Source organism: Lolium rigidum, chromosome 7 (assembly GCF_022539505.1).
Source record: "Lolium rigidum isolate FL_2022 chromosome 7, APGP_CSIRO_Lrig_0.1, whole genome shotgun sequence".
Lineage (NCBI taxonomy): Eukaryota > Viridiplantae > Streptophyta > Magnoliopsida > Poales > Poaceae > Lolium > Lolium rigidum.
In genome coordinates this window covers 143,196,909-143,217,038 of record NC_061514.1, presented here as the reverse complement: position 1 = coordinate 143,217,038, position 20,130 = coordinate 143,196,909, and the positions used below count along the sequence as shown (strand labels likewise).

Here is a 20,130-nt window from a genome sequence, read left to right as displayed (position 1 = left end):
AATCAATGGGAGAGAGAAACGGAGTTGAATAGAAAATTCAACACGACCGCGTATGTGCAACCGAAGGCTGTTTTGGGATTTGACCCAATGACTGTTATGTCTGCTCTCCCAACTTGGCGGATCAACAGGTAGTGCGCGCCTCGCGACTTCTGATGGCGAGCCCTTTGTTGATGCCCACGTACCTGGAGAGAAGCTTACCGTACTTTTTTTTTGAACATACCGTACTTGATAGATGTGATCTAGCCGCCAATGTAGATGAAGGATCTCGCCCGGATTACAAAATCCAATCGTCGCGATTCCCACAGACGGCGCCAATTGACGAGGAATCACCTCGCCAATACCTACGTATTGTAGACTTGGGTTTCGGGAGAGAGCGACGATGGAGATTCCGGGAGCGAGATTAGGCACACGACGTACCCAGCTTCGGGTCCCCTCGGTGGAGGATCCCTACGTGCTGCTAGCAATCTAGTATATGATCATAGATGTGTTTACAGGGTGCCTGCCGTAGGCGGAGCTATGCTGTCTATCTGTTGTCCTCCTTCTATCGGGTACCCTGGCTAGCTTTATATATACAACCAGCCTAGGGTTTTACAAGAGTCCTAGTCAACTACTTCTTCGGGTTACCTTGTTGGGCCTTCTCCATATTTGGTCTTCTCCATATTGGGCCGAGCCAGGTATACTAATAATGGGTACCCAAAGGGTATGCCCATGTCAGTAGCCCCCGAGTTTATAGGGAAGTCGAAGACTTGCGTAGAAACTCCAAGCATAACCATCTCCGAAGTCGAAGAAATCCTCACCAGGTCCATGTCGTAGATTATGTGTAGCGTAGATGATGTCGACGATTCTTGAAATTATCGGGTGCGCGGCAGCGCTCCCGATGGGAGTAGCCCCCGAGTCTATGGGCAAGTGCTTGCACTTAGGCATAGACTCAAGTTGTACTACTCGATGAAGATCTTAACTATATTTTCTGGAAAACTTGATGAACTCCATGTGCTCCCGATGGGAGTAGGCTCCACTCGAGCCGTAGAATCGATTTGAGTCTACAAACCCTAATTGCCGTAGATGCTATCGGAGTTATGTTTCTATCGGGTGCGCGACCAGCGCTCCCGATGGGAGTAGCCCCCGAGGCTACAACCAAGTGTTTGCACTTGGGTGTAGGCTCAACTTGCTTTTAATCGACACCACAATTTTTCCTCTTTCTTATATCTTATCGGGAGGGTGAACAATACTCTCGATAAGAGTAGCCCCCGAGCCTATGGGCAGGTGCTTGCACCTAGGCATAGGCTCAAGTTGTACTACTCGATAAAGAACTTGACTATATTTCTGGGTGCAGCCCCTCTTTTTATCGACTCCAGGCCGTTGCTATTTTTATTTGACATCCATATCTATATTCTACAGGGATAATGGTAATTGGGGCTAGTTCATCTGACGGATTAGGTACTAGTTAACTGCTCTAGTGGCAATCCGCAAAAACCTACTTCAAGATCACGTCCCCGGACATGATCCCAGGATACTGGTGTTAACTCGACAGGTGCCGCTTAAGGTCTTACCATTCTGTCGAGCCCCAGTCATGTTTTATCGGGTACCTAACGCGTCCTTTAGGATTTTTCTTCGTATCTGTTGATACGGAAAAAAGTAGCAAACCGACGTCAGAGACGGTGCCACGCCGCTCAGAACGGATCTGGGGTCTTACCTTCGCAGAGTTTTGCGGCATTCAGAGATTGTTCGCGACTTTGGCGCTCTGAGAATATTTTGTCAAGTGCCTTGTTCGGCTGATGCAATGACCCATTTTGCAGGCTCTTCTATATTTTTCTCGGGCGTGATGAGACAGCCGAATATATTGGATTCTTCTATATTGTCGGGTTCATCACCGATGCTCTTGCTCGGAAGAATAAGACGAGTCAATGGACCCGAAGATTTGTCCATCTCTTTTTTTTTCCTGGATGAAAATTTCGTCGAGTTCTTTCTTGAAGAAAATTTCTTCAGGTCCTCCTTGAAGACAATTCTTCGGGTCCTCCCTGAGGATAATTCTTCGGGTCCTCCTTGAGGATAATTCTTCAGGTCCTCTCAAGATTTCGTCGGGTTCCTCCCTGAAAAAGATTTCGTCGGGTTCTCTTTTGATTTCGTCGGGTTCTCTCTTCTAGACAATTTCGTCGGCTTTCTCCTGCATAAATAAACAAACTTTTTCTATCTTTCCCTTGACTCTCTTTTTCGCATGCGGTGTCAGATGCTCAGATTCGATGATATGTAAAGTGAATATATGTCGCGCAGCCCCCGAGTGTTGGGTGCGGCGAAAGTAAACGATAATCAACTTTATGCAAAATAAAAGAACACTTAGCTTTTTGGACACGACGAAGTCAATGCGCGATGAGGTCTTCGAGTGCAGCGAAAAAGTCGAGCCAAAGTAGAAACCATAAAATAATGAAAGTAGATGTCGCCAAATTATTGATGGAGAAATAGGCGAGCCCCCGAGCACTGATGAGGTGATGTCATGATTGTTGCTTAGACGCCGTGTCACAGTTGTTACTCTGGGCGAAGTCGTTGTCGAGCCCCCGAGTATTATCCGTGACGCCGAAAGAAGGCCATTAAGAATGAAATATTGAAGATGGAATCCGAGATGAAGTACTTTGAGATGAATCCATATTAAAGATCACACCATCAAATACGAATCATATATTGAAGATGAATCCGCCGATATCATAGAGGATGAATCCATTGACCCGAAGAATCCAGTAATAACCATAGAAGATGAATCCGTTGATATCATAGAGGATGAATCCATTGATCCGAAGAAAATAGTTCCAGCAATAACCATAGAATATGAATCCATTGATATCATAGAGGATGAATCCATTGACCCGAAGAAAATAGTTCCGGTATAACCATAGAAGATGAATCCATTGACCCGGAAACGCATCGGATAATATTGTATAAGTGAACCAATTATTAACCAAAGAAAACCAATCCAGTAATCCAAAGAAATTAAATCCACAGAGCCGAAGAAGATAAAGCCACTAAGTCGAAGAAAATAATTCCACTGAGCCGAAGAAAATAATTTCACTGAGCCGAAGAAGATAATTCCATTGAACCGGAGAATATATTTCCACTAAGCCAAAGAAAAGAAATTCACCAAGTAACCGAATATATTTGTGATAATGAAGTAATGGCGCAACCCCAAATGTTGGGTAAATTTGTTGTAACGATGCAATATTGCAGCCCCCGAGTATTCGGCTGTGGCAAAAATGAATAATAATTGACTCTTGGGAAAGGAACACTTAGCTTTATTGTTGGATGCGGCGAAGTCGAGGCGGAAGTAGGTCGTCCGGAAGATGGAGTCGACGAAGTGGATGTGCTTGATGCAGCGGAGCCGTGCGGCGTTGAGCCAAAAATACTTGACACAGTGGAAGTGGTCGGCATGGAGGAGAGAATCATCGAGTCCGCGGCGGGCGAAACCCCGGGCGAGGCAAGTGCGCGTTGTCGGGTGCACGACGGCGGACGCGTGATGGCGAATAAGGTCAACACAGCAAAGTAGTCGAAGTTTGTTTCCGATCTGCAGTTATATTACGGCGCAAAAAGCCTACGCGCAAATAATAGTACGAGCCGAAAAATATTTGGCCAAATAATTTTGCAAGTAGTAATTAATTGAAAGTATAACACCTGATATTTCTTGTATTTGATTAAAATCGAAGTGGCGACTTGCGGCACAAACACACTGTCGGGTCTTCGAATATAGCGGATGCACGGCCAGCGAGTCTAGTATATTTGCGCGTAACAGCTCCTACGTTGTAACAACGCCTTGTGTATGCTCCAGAATTTTCCTTCGACCACCAACTCCTACGTTGCCTTGAACTGGGTGCGTGAGAGGACCTGTCGCCAGTTGACATTGGCTTGTCGTGCATGACTTGGAATGCATGCGATGGACGAAGTACTTTACCCGAAATTTCTGGATACCAATCGATTGAACAACTCGTTAGCAAAAACAAAAGTAAAAAATTGCATGTTACCGACTGTAGTATTCACGAGAGGTTGTCGAATCTGGAGTGTCTTCTTCCTTGTTCTAATCCCGTCTTTAGATCTGGGATTTTATCCTTAGCTAATTTTGCCTAGTTCGCCAAGCCACCGCGCGACTCCGATTCCGGTGAGATCCGATCTGGTCCTTGTAACGGATGGCGAATTTTGTGATGACGGATACTGGGAATAGATTTGCTGCAGTGTGCGCTCAGTGTCACCGGTGTCGAAGTTATTGCCGAGATAGCTGGTTGCAGCCGCATGATTCATCCTTCCAATATAGTCATCGGATTAGCGGTGCATAAAGTCGTTCCGATATTCTGGTCCTGTTCATGGATCAATCCTCCAAACAGCCAGTAAGCAAGTAACGTGTATGGATGAGTTAGATAAACTAAACAATTAGATCTACTAATCAATGGGAGAGAGAAACGGAGTTGAATAGAAAATTCAACACGACCGCGTACGTGCAACCGAAGGCTGTTTTGGGATTTGACCCAATGACTGTTATGTCTGCTCTCCCAACTTGGCGGATCAGCAGGTAGTGCGCGCCTCGCGACTTCTGATGGCGAGCCCTTTGTTGATGCCCACGTACCTGGAGAGAAGCTTACCGTACTTTTTTTTTTGAACATACCGTACTTGATATATGTGATCTAGCCGCCAATGTAGATGAAGGATCTCGCCCGGATTACAAAATCCAATCGTCGCGATTTCCACAGACGGCGCCAATTGACGAGGGATCACCTCGCCAATGCCTACGTATTGTAGACTTGGGTTTCAGGAGAGAGCGACGATGGAGATTCCGGGAGCGAGATTAGGCACACGACGTACCCAGCTTCGGGTCCCCTCGGTGGAGGATCCCTACGTGCTGCTAGCAATCCAGTATATGATCATAGATGTGTTTACAGGGTGCCTGCCGTAGGCGGAGCTATGTTGTCTATCTGTTGTCCTCCTTCTATCGGGTACCCTGGCTAGCTTTATATATGCAACCAGCCTAGGGTTTTACAAGAGTCCTAGTCGACTACTTCTTCGGGTTACCTTGTTGGCCCTTCTCCATATTTTGTCTTCTCCATATTGGGCCGAGCCAGGTATACTAATAATGGGTACCCGAAGGGTATGTCCATGTCAGCTGCCTCCGTTGAAAGTAAAATAACGTGAAATGAGGTGAATGTACGACCCAAGCCCTGTGCAGTTCCCGGGATAACAGTTGGCTATCACCGGGAGGCCAAACTCATGGGGAGAGGTGCCTATACTAGAGTTTATAAGTGAAAGGTTATGGTTGATGATCCGCATACTGAGTTATGATTATTCAGGGTTATCCCTGACGGATGTAATCAAAAGTTGTGGCATAAGTGTGCAACCTCTGCAGAGTGTAAAACTATTTGAATAGCCGTGTCCACGGTTACGGACAATTGGAAAGGCCATACTGTTCCGTTGTCAGATATTTCTAAAAATGAATGGTGAAGTAAATAGTGATTTGACTTGAAAACAACATCGTTGTGGGAATGACACTAATGTTCCCACTTGAGTTAAGTTAGGTAAATGAGGAGTCTATCTTTTAAACTTGCTTATGAAATAAAATTGGCTTTATGCAAATGAACCTATAGCTTAGTACCCCTTAATAAAATTGATAGTGCTTACATTAGTATTAGTTTGCGAGTACTTTAAGGTACTCATGGCTGTGTCCCTGGCTATTCCATTGGCCAGACTATGAAGAGGAGCAGCAGTATCAGGACGACGGATAGCAGGACGTCTACGATAATTAGGATTATCTCCTAACGTCAAGCGTTGCATGTGGATTAGATGGACTACTACTACTTCGCTTCCGCTATGTGTTGTGTTCGTTGATCATTAGATCAACTATTGTTGTAAGTGTGGATCATGTGATCCGTTGTTGTAAGAAGACTATGGTTTGTAATGAATGATGACTCTATGATATCAACTGTTATGTCTCGCAAAAACAATCTTCCTGGGATTGCGATGTATGGCATAATAGGCATCTGGACTTAAAAATCCGGGTGTTGACACATGATTAATTAGTTAATTTTAATGACCTCTAATGATGAATTAAGAGCTAACACCCGTTTGTAATAGTATGTTAGTATCCCGACAGGTGTAAATCCTTCATGCAAACTAATCGGGGCTTTATTAATTGAGAGCAAGGTATTTATGCTTTATATATAAAAAATAGTCCAAACACACAATTTCTGACACGGATATATACCCTTTTTCTAGCCATACCCTCCCCATGAAAGCTCCCTCACCGAGCAAGCATTCGACATTCTTAGGTTCAACTCATTCTATGTAGAGTAGCGCAATTTAGCTACTAAATTATGTTGTTGGCAAGGAAAAAAACATATAAGATTGTTTCAGTTCTCATCACTAACATCTTGCTTCCAACCGTAGATAATCGAAAACTGAGAACGTTATCACCGTCAAGGACAAAATTAACACTCATCTGGTAACAAACATACACTATATTTTCCACCTTTTCATTCATTGTCACTTGACTACCTGTTTTTGGGATGTCATCAAGGAATGGATGGGAATCCCCGACATCGATCCTCGGCAATGGAGGGATCTCTCCATCAACGAGTGGTGGAACTTGGTGGCGGCTAGCCACTCTTTCAACTGTAAGGCAATGGCAACAATCACCTTGCTCATATCACGGGAGAGCAAGCGCAAACGATGGTCTTCCACAACAAACAAAATCCCTCATGATTAGTTTTTTATAAGACTAGGAAAGAGGCTCGGCTTTGGGTTTCAGCGGGCGTTTGAGCGAAAGATGCGAGGAGAGTAACTATTGTAATAATCAAAATATTAACTTTCTTGTAAAACTTCTACTTAGTTGCTCCTTATTTTAATCCATGCCAGGAGTAGTAGATTGGAGCAAATATTTTGCCCCCGTTTCAGAAAAATAACTTTCCACCGATGCCCACCTCAGGCTATGCATGGATCTTTATTATTCCCGGGGGCATACAAAATGACCCCCTTCACTTACACAGCGTGCAAACCTAGCTAGCTACGTACGCACCCTTGTAAAACTAGCATGTTTCACCAGAGGTCAAATTAACATCAGAATAACGCCCCAGACGCATGCCTGAGCCAAATTCAAGCACATATGTAGGAATCATGCATATGGTGCTCCTGCCTGAATCTAAATCTAGGCACCGTTCATGAGCGCCGGCTTCTTCATTTCCCACGCCGTGAGCCGCGACACCTTGATGTCCACCTTGCCGTTGTTGAAGACGTGAAGGTGGGCATTCCTGCCAATGGCGAGCGACGGGTAGACCCGGGAGAGGATGCACGTCCTGCCTCCGGCCCCAAAGCTCTCCACGACGGATCGATCAATCTACACAGAGAGAAAATGTGCGAATGAATTCAGTAATGATATGTGAACTTGTGTATAATTCGAGCTGAAGAATAGTCTAATGGTGGCATACCAGGCTCCTGAGAGAAATCTTGCCCTTTGCCATGTCAATATCAACGAACCCCGCGAAGGTCGGGTGGTACAGGTTCTTATTCAGAGATGCCCTGCAGCAAGGGTGACAAAGTAATTAAGAAGACCAACGTCAGTGGCAATTCTCTGACAAGTGAAGAAACACAGGAAAATTTCATCGCATGCATTGCTGCCACGCGTGCTTTAGAAACCGCGCGCGAGTGCGATGTCCTTTGCTAGCTGGAGCCTAAACAAATCAGCAGCACTAGCTACTGCGTGCATCTTAGTTGCTGTGTCACATGATTGAGCTACTACTTAATTAAGGGACAATTAATCAGAACGATGAGATGCCATTAGCTAGTCGAGTGAGGCGCTCACTTGGTTGGGTCGGAGCACATGAGCACGAGGGGCTTGGTGCTGTTAACGTTGCCCGCGGCCTTGAACACCCTGAAGAAGACGGCGGTCCTCTCCTCCAGCTTGGACGACGCCAGCACCCACAGACCGAAGGGCCCCACGCCGCCCTCCACGTCGGCGCCCTTCACGCCGCAAAGCTTCTGGGCGTCGTTGGCCAGCGCCGGGTCCAGCGCCTCCGCCCCCTCCAGGCTCGGCACCTCGAAGCTCACCTCAACGTCAGCCTGACGAACCAACCAACACAGGTTAGTTGGTTAACTGATCATGAACTCGTCACCACACTTACAGTTTAAAGGGGAAATTATGATGGTCAAATAATTTGGATTAGCCGATATAATTAGGTCGCATCAATACATTCGGAGGGATACATACAACGCCAATGTGCTTGTGACGAGGAGTCTTTTTTTTTATAAGTTACTAATGGACGAACCAATGACAAGTATTCCTAACTGAGATGAAAGTGCAGGACAGATGTTGTGGAACCTACGGAGTAGATCGAAAAGAGCACAGCAGACAGCGACGCAGTACAAGTATAACACGCAGATGAAAGTGCTTGCTAGAGATCAGTCAGTGGACACTGCACAGTGGACACAACTTAATTCAGAACTGCGACAGATAAGATTGGCGGTCCAGGATAACACATACAACTGGCCGATCTGCCATTCAGAGATCGGTTGAGCAGTTCTGCAGGATAGTTGTTTTTAAATTTGCTTTTTGGTCTTAGAATATGTCACCTTGATTGCTATGAACTAACTTAAAAAGGAAATGAAACTGTAGGAGTAGTATGTGGTAAGCACACTGACTGACCTGTGCGGTTTGTAGCCCGGTGACCTCGACGTGTTCTCCCCGCTTCACCACCCGGTCCTTGAGGCTGACGGGCTTCTTCCCCCTGAGCGCCTCCACCTCCTCCACCGGCCACTGCATCAGCTGCCTCCCGCTTGGGTCCAGCCAAACCTTCCGAGGAATCGCCTGGAAACATCGCGCAAGTTAGTTAGCTGAGATCGATCATCGTGAAAAGATGCACGTTCGTGTGATCGAGATTAGCTACGCACGCACCTGGATTCCGGCCCAGCCCTTGGCGACGTCGTCGACGGCGGTGTCGGACTCGTTGGCCCATCCCCACAGGATGCGGCGGCGCTTGGACGGGTCGTAGAACGTCTTGGACGCGTAGAAGTTGCCGTAGTCGTACCTCAGGTGGTGCTTGTCGCCGGCGGGGTTGTCCGGCACGTACCTCTCCTTCAGCCGGTCGTAGGTCCCGACGGTGTAGTAGTCGTAGCGGCGGAGGTCGAGGCTGTTCTTGAGCACGTGCTTCACCCTCGAGCTGGACACCACGGACGTGTCCACCCCGCTCTCCTTGCCGTCCACGGTCACCGGGTAGAAGTCCGGGCACTCCCACATCCCCGTCGGCGCCGAGTGCAGCGGCTTCCGCACCCGCGTCCACCGCCGGAAGTCGCGGCTCCGGTACACGTACGCCACGCCGCGGGACGCGCCGGAGAGGGCGCCCACCAGGATCCGCCAGTGCCCGTCCGCGTACCAGGCCGTGGTCGGGTCCCGGAACTGCGTCGCGTTGATGCCGCCCTCCGGGACGATCACCGGGTTGTGCGCCGGCTTCACCCACTCCCGGAGGAGAGGGTCCGAGCTGTTCTTGGGGAAGGCGACGTTCTGGACCTCGTAGTTGACGTCCGGCCGGCTGACGCCCGTGTACATGATCACCGGCGTGCCGTCGGGCATGATGGTCGCCGACCCCGACCAGCAGCCGTACTTGTCGGCGTCGATGCTCGGCGCCAGGGCCGTCTCCAGGGCCACCCAGTTGATGAGGTCGCGCGACACCGAGTGCGCCCACACGATGTTGCCCCACACCGCGCCCTTGGGGTTGTACTGGAAGAACAGATGGTACCAACCCTTGTAGTACAGCGGCGCTGCATATGCACCAAATGTTCATTTCATCAGATCAAAACTGCAACCCACATTCTCAGGAAAGTTCTTGTTAGATGATGATGATCTTCATAAAGTTCATGGCCAGCAATTTCTAAATTTCATTCATAAAACGAACGTTTATGTCTGATGCTAGTAAGTCTGCATGTATGTGAGTCCAAGTGTGCATGCCAGATCGAGCCAATCTGCATGTATGCATGCAAGTTTTCTGTATTGTTTAATCTTGTCGGAAAGGCGCTACTATTCAATGGGGTTTGCAAGTTGCAGCACACAGGGATTGTAGCTAGCAGATAGCATCAAATCCCATGATTCATCACGCGACAGAGATGCGTGACAGGGTATTAAAACGAGCGAGGAAGAAGGACGACGTACCGTTGGGATCTGTCGTGGCAGACGGAGAGCGTAGCGTCCCACCAAATTAAAGGATAAGAAAAGTCACAAGTTAGAACCCAATGAAACCATTGGAAAAAAAGCATCGTCATCAAACCAATCTATACTGTATTAGAGTATGAAAACGACCTAGTTAATCAAAGATAGACTGTTACTGGGCACAGGAAGAGCCCCGAAACCTTAAAGCATGTGCTTGCTGTACTAGGTAATTCATGTCATGCATGCTTTGTGAGATTGTCCGAAGCACAGATTGATCTTTATACATGTCATGCATGCTTTGTGAGGTAGCTCAAAGAGCAGAACGCACACTGCTCGTTCTGTTAGTCATCATATATATAAGGGTGTCTGCCCAACCTATAAGTTTAATTCACTCTAGCATACATGCTAGCTAGTTCGAAGAAGATACTACAGTATAGAGATGGGCGTTGGTTGACAGATTGACAGATAAGTATACCGTTGATCCAGTTCTTCTGAGGCCGGAAGTGGTACCCGGTGCTCAGCTCGAAAATGGAGGCTGGCACGGTGGCCGCCGCCGCCTCGGTCTCGAGGAGGCTGGTCTCGTAGACGACATGGGACGCTCCGGCGAGCTGCAAGAGCAGCAGCAGAACCGCCGGGCACGCCCAAGCTACTCTCCCGAGACGAACCACCATTGCTGTCAGACTACTTGGGCGCAAGGTCCGGTGGGATGGATGTGCAGAAGCAGAGGAGCGAGGGGTCCTATTTATACTGCGAGGCCGTAGCTAAGCCACTGGGCGTGCGAGGGGCAAGCTGTCCGCTGAAAGTTTAAAGTTCGCAGAGGGAGACAAACTGTCACTCTTTCTTGAATTCTGAAATGAAGAGAGAATTTTCGCAGGAGAGAATCAGATCAGAATCAGACAGTTCAGATCGTCTGATAGGGAAATATCAGGAATTCCCGGGCTATTTTCTATTGTTTATGCAGGACTTTATCAGGTAGCTTCTCTGATGCAGAGAAATCTGGCTTTGATCAGGTGTGATATCCTGGTGAAAACGTCGAAGCGCCACATGGCCGTCTCGTGCTGGCTGGCAGCTTAGCTTAATATTTTTCCTCGCTGTTGCAGGAGTGAACAAGTACAAGTTGCTTGCTTAATTGGTTGCTCTTGAGAAATATAATGATGTAACCTTGGTGTTAGTTGACCACGATCGATCCCGTTCGTGGGGAACGTGGTCAGCTGGGGTATTGCTTGCACTAGCGCATGCATGTGTCATTCCTGAGACAAAGCCTGGTACAATAAGGAAATCCACATTCCAGATCATCGGCAATTTCTCCGTTCACTTTTTTTAAATGGCGGTTGTAACTGGCCCACATCTGCAACAAAATGATGCACATAATTTTATTTATTTATATTATTTAACAGAGCCTCGGAAAACAATACAGTAATCAAACCGAAGTCACCTTACTTGCGGCAACGATCACAACACCTTCAACCTTGATAAAGAGGGATGTGCATGTTAGGACCGTGCGCTTTGATATTTCAACTCGCACATCATCTAAAACTGCCCAAAGGCGAGCCAGGAACACAAATCGGTCTAGCAGACCCTCAACACGCACCATTGCACCTCAAGAAGTCGTCGTTGCCATCTTCCGCCGAGGGATCAAGTCATTGACCTTGCTAGGCATGTCGTCGACCCCACCAGACAGCACCCTAAGCTCATCCATCATCATGTGGCCATCGCGAGGCTGTGTCGCGCCACGACAATGGGAAACTAGATCTAGGGTTTTCCCCAGGGTTGAACTACTGAGTGGACAATAGCTACCATGACTATGCCTTCGTCAACGTAACGGCTGAACGACTGTACCATAGCCTGCCATAAATGAAGTCGGAACTTGTTTTCACCGGCAGCGGCGCCTCCTCAACTCGCTGCTAGAACAAGATGTGGGATCACAAGATCAACACAACGGGTCTAGCCCACCGCCTCCACCGGAGAGGGAGACAATCACTGAATTGCATGGAGTTGCTACCCCACGACGCGCCGCCGACAGAGCTGACACGGGAGCAACTGCGGAGAAACTGTGTCCTGCCCGGTCCATCTAGGCTCAGATGGGACCTGACGTCCACACCACCGCCGCTGTCTGCGGCCATCACAATAACATGTTGGATGTCAAGACCCCTCCTCACCATCGGGAAGGGCAGAATTTCATGTCGCCGCCGCCCACGCCCGGTCGGCGACAGAGGAGATCCGCCATCGCATAGCATTTGCCCGGCAACATCACCGTCAGCAAAGGGAGGGGAGAGGGTTCATGGGTGGACACGGAGGCGACGCGCGGCGGACGCTCCGGTGTGGTCGCTCCGGAGCAGGCATATAAGATGTTTTTACATATTTCATTGTCCACTGGATAGGTACCAAAATAAACGAATCTGGTATGATAATAGTAAATGGATGGAGTAGCATGCATGATGTCCAATTCCGAGATTGGGAGACGACGCTGCTCTGATTCATTTTTCCACCATGACAATCCGTGAGATAGATACTCCACGATGACAATAGGCTGCGATCTGCACCAGCACCACTAGCACAGCTGCGCGCGCTCCAGCTACAGGTTTCACCTTGATTACCCCTGCGCGTGCATACAGACGCGCAAGTTGCACAGTAGGCTACCTACGCAGCAGTACCAAGTTGGCAACTCATTCGCTGTCATGGCGTCGGCGGTGGGTCACAGAGGCTCGTCACGAGCGGACGGACATGTAGCCGGCCGGCCGGCGGTCGGTCCCTCTCCCTCCCGGTAAGATCCAGCAACAATCCACGGAGGATTGCTGATTAGAGCATCTCCACCTACGGCTCTCAAATTGGCGCCGGCCGCCGGTCGAGCATCCTCTATTTGTGGATGCTTCTCCCACACCAGCGTCTTCCATGGTGTAGCTGTTGCGGTCAGAAACCCACCGGCGGGCAGCGACTAGCAACACCGTAGAGCCGGGAACAACTAGGGCTGCGGCTGGCCCCAGTCCCTCAGAGCGACGGCCCGCAAAGCCTTCTGGTCACACGTCCGATGCTGTCGCAAGGGCGTGCCACCTGACCTATACCTGGTCGGGAAGGTGTTGGATGATGCCTCGCTTAGTTTCCTGCATGGCATACACGTAAACGTTAAATACGAGCCTCGATCGGCTCTCGGGTTGTCTCGTGAATCGGCTCAAAGAGCCGATTCACCCATGATTCGTACGAGGTGCACGAATATATGGTGGTCCCGCTTGATCAAGATAAAGCTAATGCGATCTACGACGATTTAGGGTTTTCACCGCATAATCGGATCATCCTACTCACGATTGGGCCTCGCGCCGCGTACGGTGATCGTAAGCCGATCCTAGACAGGGCCTAAAAACCAACACGAGGTTGATCCCCGAACATCCTCGTCTAGGGCTAGCAAACTCCACCCTACACGCCGCCGGATCCTCCAACCCTTTGTAAGGCCTAACTATTGCGGATATTAAACTAATCCTTGAAGAACAAGGAGCAACCGTAACGGATCGGATCTACTAAACGACGATCAAGCGGGTGCCGCCCCTACACCTAAGATAGGTGTAAGGGCGGCTAGATGTATAAGGGTTGCACTACGACAAGCATATGATACGAAGAACAATGCTAACTCTAACACATCTAAGATAACTACGTTGCTCGCCATCAAAAAGGCTTCAAAGCACGAGCAACGCATGAACAACATAGGTAGGCTAGGCTCGCCTAGATCGCAATATGCGATCTAGGCAAGCATGGTGCTTACCGGAGAAACCCTCGAGACGAAGGAGTTGGCGATGCGCCGAGATTTGTTTGTGTTGAACGTTGGTTGTTGTTTATTCCATAAACCCTAGATACATATTTATAGTCCAGGGGACTTTCTAATTCAAGCGTGCACCTAACCGTGCACGGGTAAAACTCTAACTCCTAACTGACACGTAATCTAATATGGTACAGATACACGGGCAAACTAGCCCAAACTTTGCATGTAAGGCCGATTCACATATTTCTTCTATATACATTCTTCAAGCCCATCTTGATCGCGGCCCACCTCTGACTCGGTCAAATTCTGGTGATAACACATGCCCCCCTGGTTTTGGAAATGTCATTTCCAAAATCATTACGCTTTTCCTCTGTCGGGTCATGTCGTGGCAGAGCAGAACTGCCGCAAAATCTTCCATCATTACGCCTCGCCTCCTGGGCTTCTCTGTACGAATTGACAATTTCGGCATCACGTCCTCGAGAACCGTCACGGCATTAAATCCCCACTACACCCACTTTATTTATCTGTGCCGAACGGTTCGCCACTTCATCCTTCTGCTCCAGACTAGCCGTCAGCCAAAAAACCCTCTCCTTTCATAGCCATGTCGTCCTCTTCCTCCTCTTTCGTTTCCCTCCAATCCTTCTCCTCAAGCGAGTCGATTCCAGAGCACAACCAGATGGAGGCGTACAACCGGCGCGCTCCCAAGCATTGGGACAAGCGGGAGTGGGACTTCGATTTCGTGCCAGAGGGCGAGGACCTCGTCTGGTCAGACGGGGCCGTGCCCCTAACTGACGGGGAGGATGACCTCCGATTCCTGATCGACGGAGCACTGGAGGCGGAGAGCGACGACGACGACCCTCCCTTCCGGGGTAAATTCACCTCCATCACCAAAGAAGAACAGGATGACGAAGACGAAGACATCTCCTCTGACATGAAGAAGGAACGAGAGGACGACACCTCCTCCGACGAACCGCCGCCAAAGCGCATCCGTGGCCGGGCTTGGTCGATGAGGATGATGACGATGACGAGGAAGAAGCCTCCGCCGAAGGTTACGTAGCAAGCAACGAGGAACTCGCCGACAGCGAAGCAATGACGATGGCTACCTCGGCGACGGCGAAGACAAGCAACAGCCCTTAGAGTAGGGATCTACTAGCATAGGATTAGTCTGTAGTAATCTGTCCCTTTTGTCGAACAATCGGCCCCTCTTTGTAAGAAATCTTATTATCAATGAAAAAACTTCCTTTGATTTTGCCGATGTCCTTTATGCCGATTTAGCCGTCTTTTCCTCATCCGACTTTGTCGATCGTTAGCCTAACCAATGCTCAATGTCCGGTGGCAACGCACTAGCTTCTCACGATAATCCGTGAGACAGAGCCAATCCGGTCATCTCTCCAAGTTAGCCGCCTCCGCCGATGACGATAGCACTTGGCACAGCCTAATCGCAGCGAGGCCGGTGATTTGGTCTTGAGCGGGCGCCCGGAACCGTTGCGGAATCGGCTTGGATGCTAAAACCGATATCTCCGGGAACAACAAGCACCACTTCTCGAACGGCTTGCGATGCTGCAGCCAACCGACTCTAACCAAATCGGCTCCCCAGAGTCAAGAACCTTTTGGGCGAGTTGTCCCCCAAGCCCCATCCAAGACGAGAACAAGAATGAATCAGCCAAATGGTGTCACCATTGGCTTCCAAGTTACAATGCAGAACCAGCCGACTCCAACAAAATCGGCTCTCAGAGCAAGGATTTTTCAGGGCGAGCTGCCCCCCGAGCTTCTTCAGTCTACTTCTCGCGCCTTGCAGGTCAGATCGGGTCCTTTCCCTTGGCGGATCTGATGCAACCCATCCTTAACCTGATCTGCCCGTCCATGCTGCTCTTGGCATTGGTCATCCAGAGGTTAAACCACTCCATTGAGGAGTTCTTCCATTGACCCTCTACTTATAACAGTTATACCTCTTGAGTCGATGGCCATGCATCGGCTTTCTATCCTTAAGTCTATCCTTAAGTCGATGTCTGCTGCATCGGCTGTGCTTAAAAAATTTTGAATTTTTTGCGGCCGATTTATGTATCGGCCCCCATACTTCCATACCCATCATCAAAGAATATCTTGGGCTGCTGGGCATTTGCAAGATATTTCTACTTCATATCCTCGTGTCTTATCCACCTAGGTGCCCCCCGAGCCGATTCTTTCAAGAGATTTGATGGTATCGGCTCTTTAGGTATTCCCTGCTGGATCACATGTTGAACCCAGGCAGAATGGATGGTGAGGATAATTTTGGCCGAATGCTGGAATCGGCCTCCACGTTGAATTGCTCAATGAAGGTTTTGTAATGTTCCTCCATAAATCCTTGGGGCCGATCTCCTGGATCGGCATCGCCATGTTTGTCCATAGACGCTGCGTTCGCTACAGGGTCGGGCCCGTGGATAAGACCATCCTAGTCCCATCCTGTGTCACGTTGATGCGCTCGCAGTCGTCGAAATTGGGTGCCTCGTGTAATCCTGGAGCACCACACTCCGTTGGAAGGACGAGCACCATGTTTGTGCCAGCCGATGTCTCATCATCGGCTTTCCTTTGCTTGGGGCGCCACTCTTTTCTTTGTGGCCGACCTTCTTCGTCCAGGGTTCGCTGAATTTTGGCGGCCAGATCAGGCCGTGCCTTCCTCAACGTGTGCAAGTATAACCTTTCAGCTTCCTCCAACCCACGCGGACGCTCGAACCCTTCACTTCGGGAACGGCCGAGCCCATCGGGGCACCACCTTGGCCGATGATACTTGTCTTCTTCATCATCGTCCTCTAGTTCCTCGAGATCTCCCACCCGAGCAGACTCAGCATACTTGTTCCGAGGCGGGAGAGGCCCTAGACGTTTGAACACGGACACGTTAGCCGCATCCTTCTTCTTCTGTTTGCATTCTGGGCAGTTACCGATTGTAGGCAATCGGCTCATTCCTGAATCCCAGCAGTGTCTGAAGAAGGGGCAGTCCCAGTGCCTATCCTCGTCGTCTTGCTCCCTCGACTTTTCCTTGGCGTGGCGCTCGTATCGCTCCTCATCGTGATCGTGCCGACGACGTCTCCCGTCGTCCCTAGCCGTACGATCTTTTTCATCATCGTCGTTGTATCGCCGGCGTTGGTCATACCGACTCACATACTTGTTGAGGAGGTGATCGAGAGAGGTCGCTGATATCTTATGTTCTTCACTTCTCCCTCTCGTGATGTAGCGCTTGCCGTCGTGGCGGAGCCGATCGCGTGGAGCGGCTTCCTCTCGTGTCTTTGCTATGAGAGCAAGCCTGCCCTCATCTCCGTCCTTACCAGAGTGGTGCCCAAATCCTACCATGTTGACATTGCACGAGAAATCTGGCTGGCACCCTCCATGGTAAATATACTCCACCATGTTAACGGCGGGGAAGGGGTGTGTGTCGACCTTCATGGCGTACTAGTTGAAAATTAGCCGTCCTTTTTCTATCGCCATTTGGATCTGCTGACGCCACACCCTGCAGTCGTTAGTGGTGTGGGTGAACGTGTTATGCCACTTGCGGTATGGCTTTCCGTTCAGCTCCCTGCACCGTAGGAATCTTGTGGCCTTCGGGTACCTTTATATGCTTCTCCGTGAGTAAGAGATCGAAAATCTGCTCAGTTTTGGTCACGTCGAAGTCGAACCCTTTTGGAGGGCCTTGTGGCTTCACCCATTTGCAGGACACGGGGCCTCGCCGCTCGAGTCCATTCAGCCACCGCTACCTCTCGATCTCCCGCAGCACCTTCATCCTCGTCCGCGTCAACCAGGGCCACCGCACGCTTGAATTTGTCCTCGGTAACATCCGGGTGGCGCTGTTCATATGCCGACAGCCTTCCGCACCATGTGCGCCAATGAAGGGTAGTCTCGCTTGGGAGGCCACGTCCTTGATCGATGATGAGAGACCCACCACCGCCAACTCGATCGCTTCTTTTTCACTTACGTGAACCGAATAGCATCGGTTCCTAATGGTCCCGAAGCGCTGGATGTATTCCGACACTCGTTTCCCCGCGCTTCCGTCGTACTTGTGCTAGATCGGCAATGCCAGCCTCGGAAGCCTCCGAGTGATACTCGCTCATGGAACCGCTCTTCCAACTGCTTCCAAGTCCGGATTGAGTTCGGTGGCAGCGATGTGTACCACCCGAAAGCCGATCCTGTGAGGGACTGTGCGAAGAACCACACACGCAGCTCATCTGATGCTGAGATCGTGCCCAGCTGTGCCAAATATCGGCTCACATGCTCGATGGAGCTGGAACCATCTGATCCACTAAACTTTGTGAAGTCCGGGAGCCGATATTTGGGTGGTAGCGGGATCAATTCGTACTCGTTGGGGTACGGCTTGGTGTAGCCGAACGTCTTCCTTTTCGGCATCATGCCGAACCGATCTTTCAGAATTGTACAAATCTGATCCGCGGTGATGGCTGAAGGTGTCGAACCCCGAAGATTCGCCGGGGTGGCATACTTAGCCAACCATGCTTGCTTTTCCGGCTTCGAGCCAAGCTGCAGGAGCTGGGCTCGGAGGTTTGTCGGAGTGGCGTACTTAGCTAACCACGTTTGCTTCTCAAGATCCGCTCCCGACGTTCCTCCCTGCTGTTCCGCAGGCCCCCGCCGTTGCAGCTCGGTTCGAGAGTGCCCGATGTACCGCAGTCGGCACGTATGCGCACGTGTATCCGTGCGGGATCTCCTTGGGCGCCTCGGGTAGGAATTGGTAGTCACTAGGATCACCACCAATCTTGTAGACGACGTATGCCGATGAGTTCGGCACTTCCGGTGCCGCCCATGCGAACGGCAGCGGTGGATGGGACCGGAGTGGCATCTCTCCTTTGTAAGTCCCCGCAGCTGGTCCCGACGGAGAATACCGATGGCTCATGATTTCCTGGATCACGCACGGCAGCGACACGCTCCAAAGTGTTCACCAGGCTCTCGAGTGGCGGTGCAGCGAATGAGCCACCATGTAGTTGATCTCCCGACGCAGCCGACCCGGTGCGTTCTTCCGACGGGGCGGACAGGTCCACTCCATCGAGTGCGCCTTCGGTGAGAACCCCTTCCACCTGACGCCAGGGGAGCGGGTTCTGTGGAAAGATCCGATGAGTTCGGCTTCGAGGACCGCCTTGATCTCGTCATGCTTCTTCTTGAGCTCGTCGGCCGGATCCTCGTACTTGACCGGAGTGCTTTCCGCCATCTCGGATGTAGATGGCGATGCGGTGGATGTCGAAGGGTGTCCCACCGGGCGTGCCGGAATGTGTTGCGGTCGAAACCCACCGGCGGGCAGCGACCGGCAACACCGTAGAGCCGGGAACAACTAGGGCTGCGGGCTGGCCCCGGTCCCTCGCAGCGACGGCCCGCAAAGCCTTCCGGTCACACGTCCGATGCCTGTCGCAAGGGCGTGCCACCTGACCTATACCCGGTCGTGAAGGTGTTGGATGATGCCTCGCTTAGTTTCCTCGCATGGCATACACGTAAACGTTAAATACGAGCCTCGATCGGCTCTCAGGTTGTCCCGTGAATCGGCTCAAAGAGCCGATCCACCCATGATTCGTACGAGGTGCACGAATATATGGTGGTCCTCGCTTGATCAAGATAAAGCTAATGCGATCTACGACGATTTAGGGTTTTCACCGCATAATCGGATCATCCTACTCACGATTGGGCCTCGCGCTCGCGTACGGTGATCGTAAGCCGATCCTAGACAGGGCCTAAAAACCAACACGAGGTTGATCCCCGGAACATCCTGTTTAGGGCTAGCAAACTCCACCCTACACGCCGCTAGATCCTCCAACCCTTTGTAAGGCCTAACTATTGCGGATATTAAACTAATCCTTGAAGAACAAGGAGCAACCGTAACGGATCGGATCTACTAAACGACGATCAAGCGGGGTGCCGCCCCTACACCTAAGATAGGTGTAAGGGCGGCTAGATGTATAAGGGTTGCACTACGACAGCATATGATACGAAGAACAATGCTAACCCTAACACATCTAAGATAACTACGTTGCTCGCCATCAAAAAGGCTTCAAGACGAGCAACGCATGAACAACATAGGTAGGCTTAGTGTTGCCTAGATCGCAAGATGCGATCTAGGCAGCATGGTGCTACCGGAGAAACCCTCGAGACGAAGGAGTTGGCGATGCGCCGAGATTTGTTTGTGTTGAACGTTGGTTGTTGTTTATTCCATAAACCCTAGATACATATTTATAGTCCAGGGGACTTTCTAATT

At 50.1% G+C, this 20,130-nt stretch overlaps 2 protein-coding genes across 2 annotated transcripts in view; both read right to left on the bottom strand.

Annotated features, from left to right (window-relative positions):
- Positions 1–6,917: 6,917 nt before the first annotated feature.
- On the bottom strand, positions 6,918–10,857 carry LOC124676349 (beta-fructofuranosidase, insoluble isoenzyme 2-like). The gene is made up of 7 exons (XM_047212428.1): positions 10,635–10,857; positions 10,163–10,171; positions 8,912–9,774; positions 8,663–8,824; positions 7,823–8,079; positions 7,449–7,539; positions 6,918–7,357 (listed from the first exon to the last, which is right to left on the bottom strand). The coding sequence occupies exons 1-7, from the start codon at positions 10,828–10,830 to the stop codon at positions 7,169–7,171; spliced, it is 1,767 nt and encodes a 588-aa protein (XP_047068384.1). The 5' UTR covers positions 10,831–10,857; the 3' UTR covers positions 6,918–7,168.
- A 133-nt stretch (positions 10,858–10,990) lies between these two features.
- Positions 10,991–20,130, bottom strand: part of LOC124672104 (maturase K) — an 11,730-nt gene continuing 2,590 nt past the window's right edge. Inside the window, exon 2 of the mRNA XM_047208390.1 lies at positions 10,991–11,069. Coding sequence (XP_047064346.1) covers positions 10,991–11,069 — 79 coding nt within the window. The remainder of the gene's footprint in view (positions 11,070–20,130) is intronic.

Excerpts from the sequence above, each read along its gene's own strand:
- LOC124676349 (XM_047212428.1), bottom strand. The coding sequence starts at position 10,830 with ATGGTGGTTCGTCTCGGGAGAGTAGCTTGGGCGTGCCCGGCGGTTCTG. Across the intron at positions 8,080-8,662 it reads CCGGGCTACAAACCGCACAG|GCTGACGTTGAGGTGAGCTT; the intron begins GTCAGTCAGTGT and ends TTGGTTCGTCAG. Across the intron at positions 7,540-7,822 it reads ATGTGCTCCGACCCAACCAA|GGCATCTCTGAATAAGAACC; the intron begins GTGAGCGCCTCA and ends CCCTTGCTGCAG.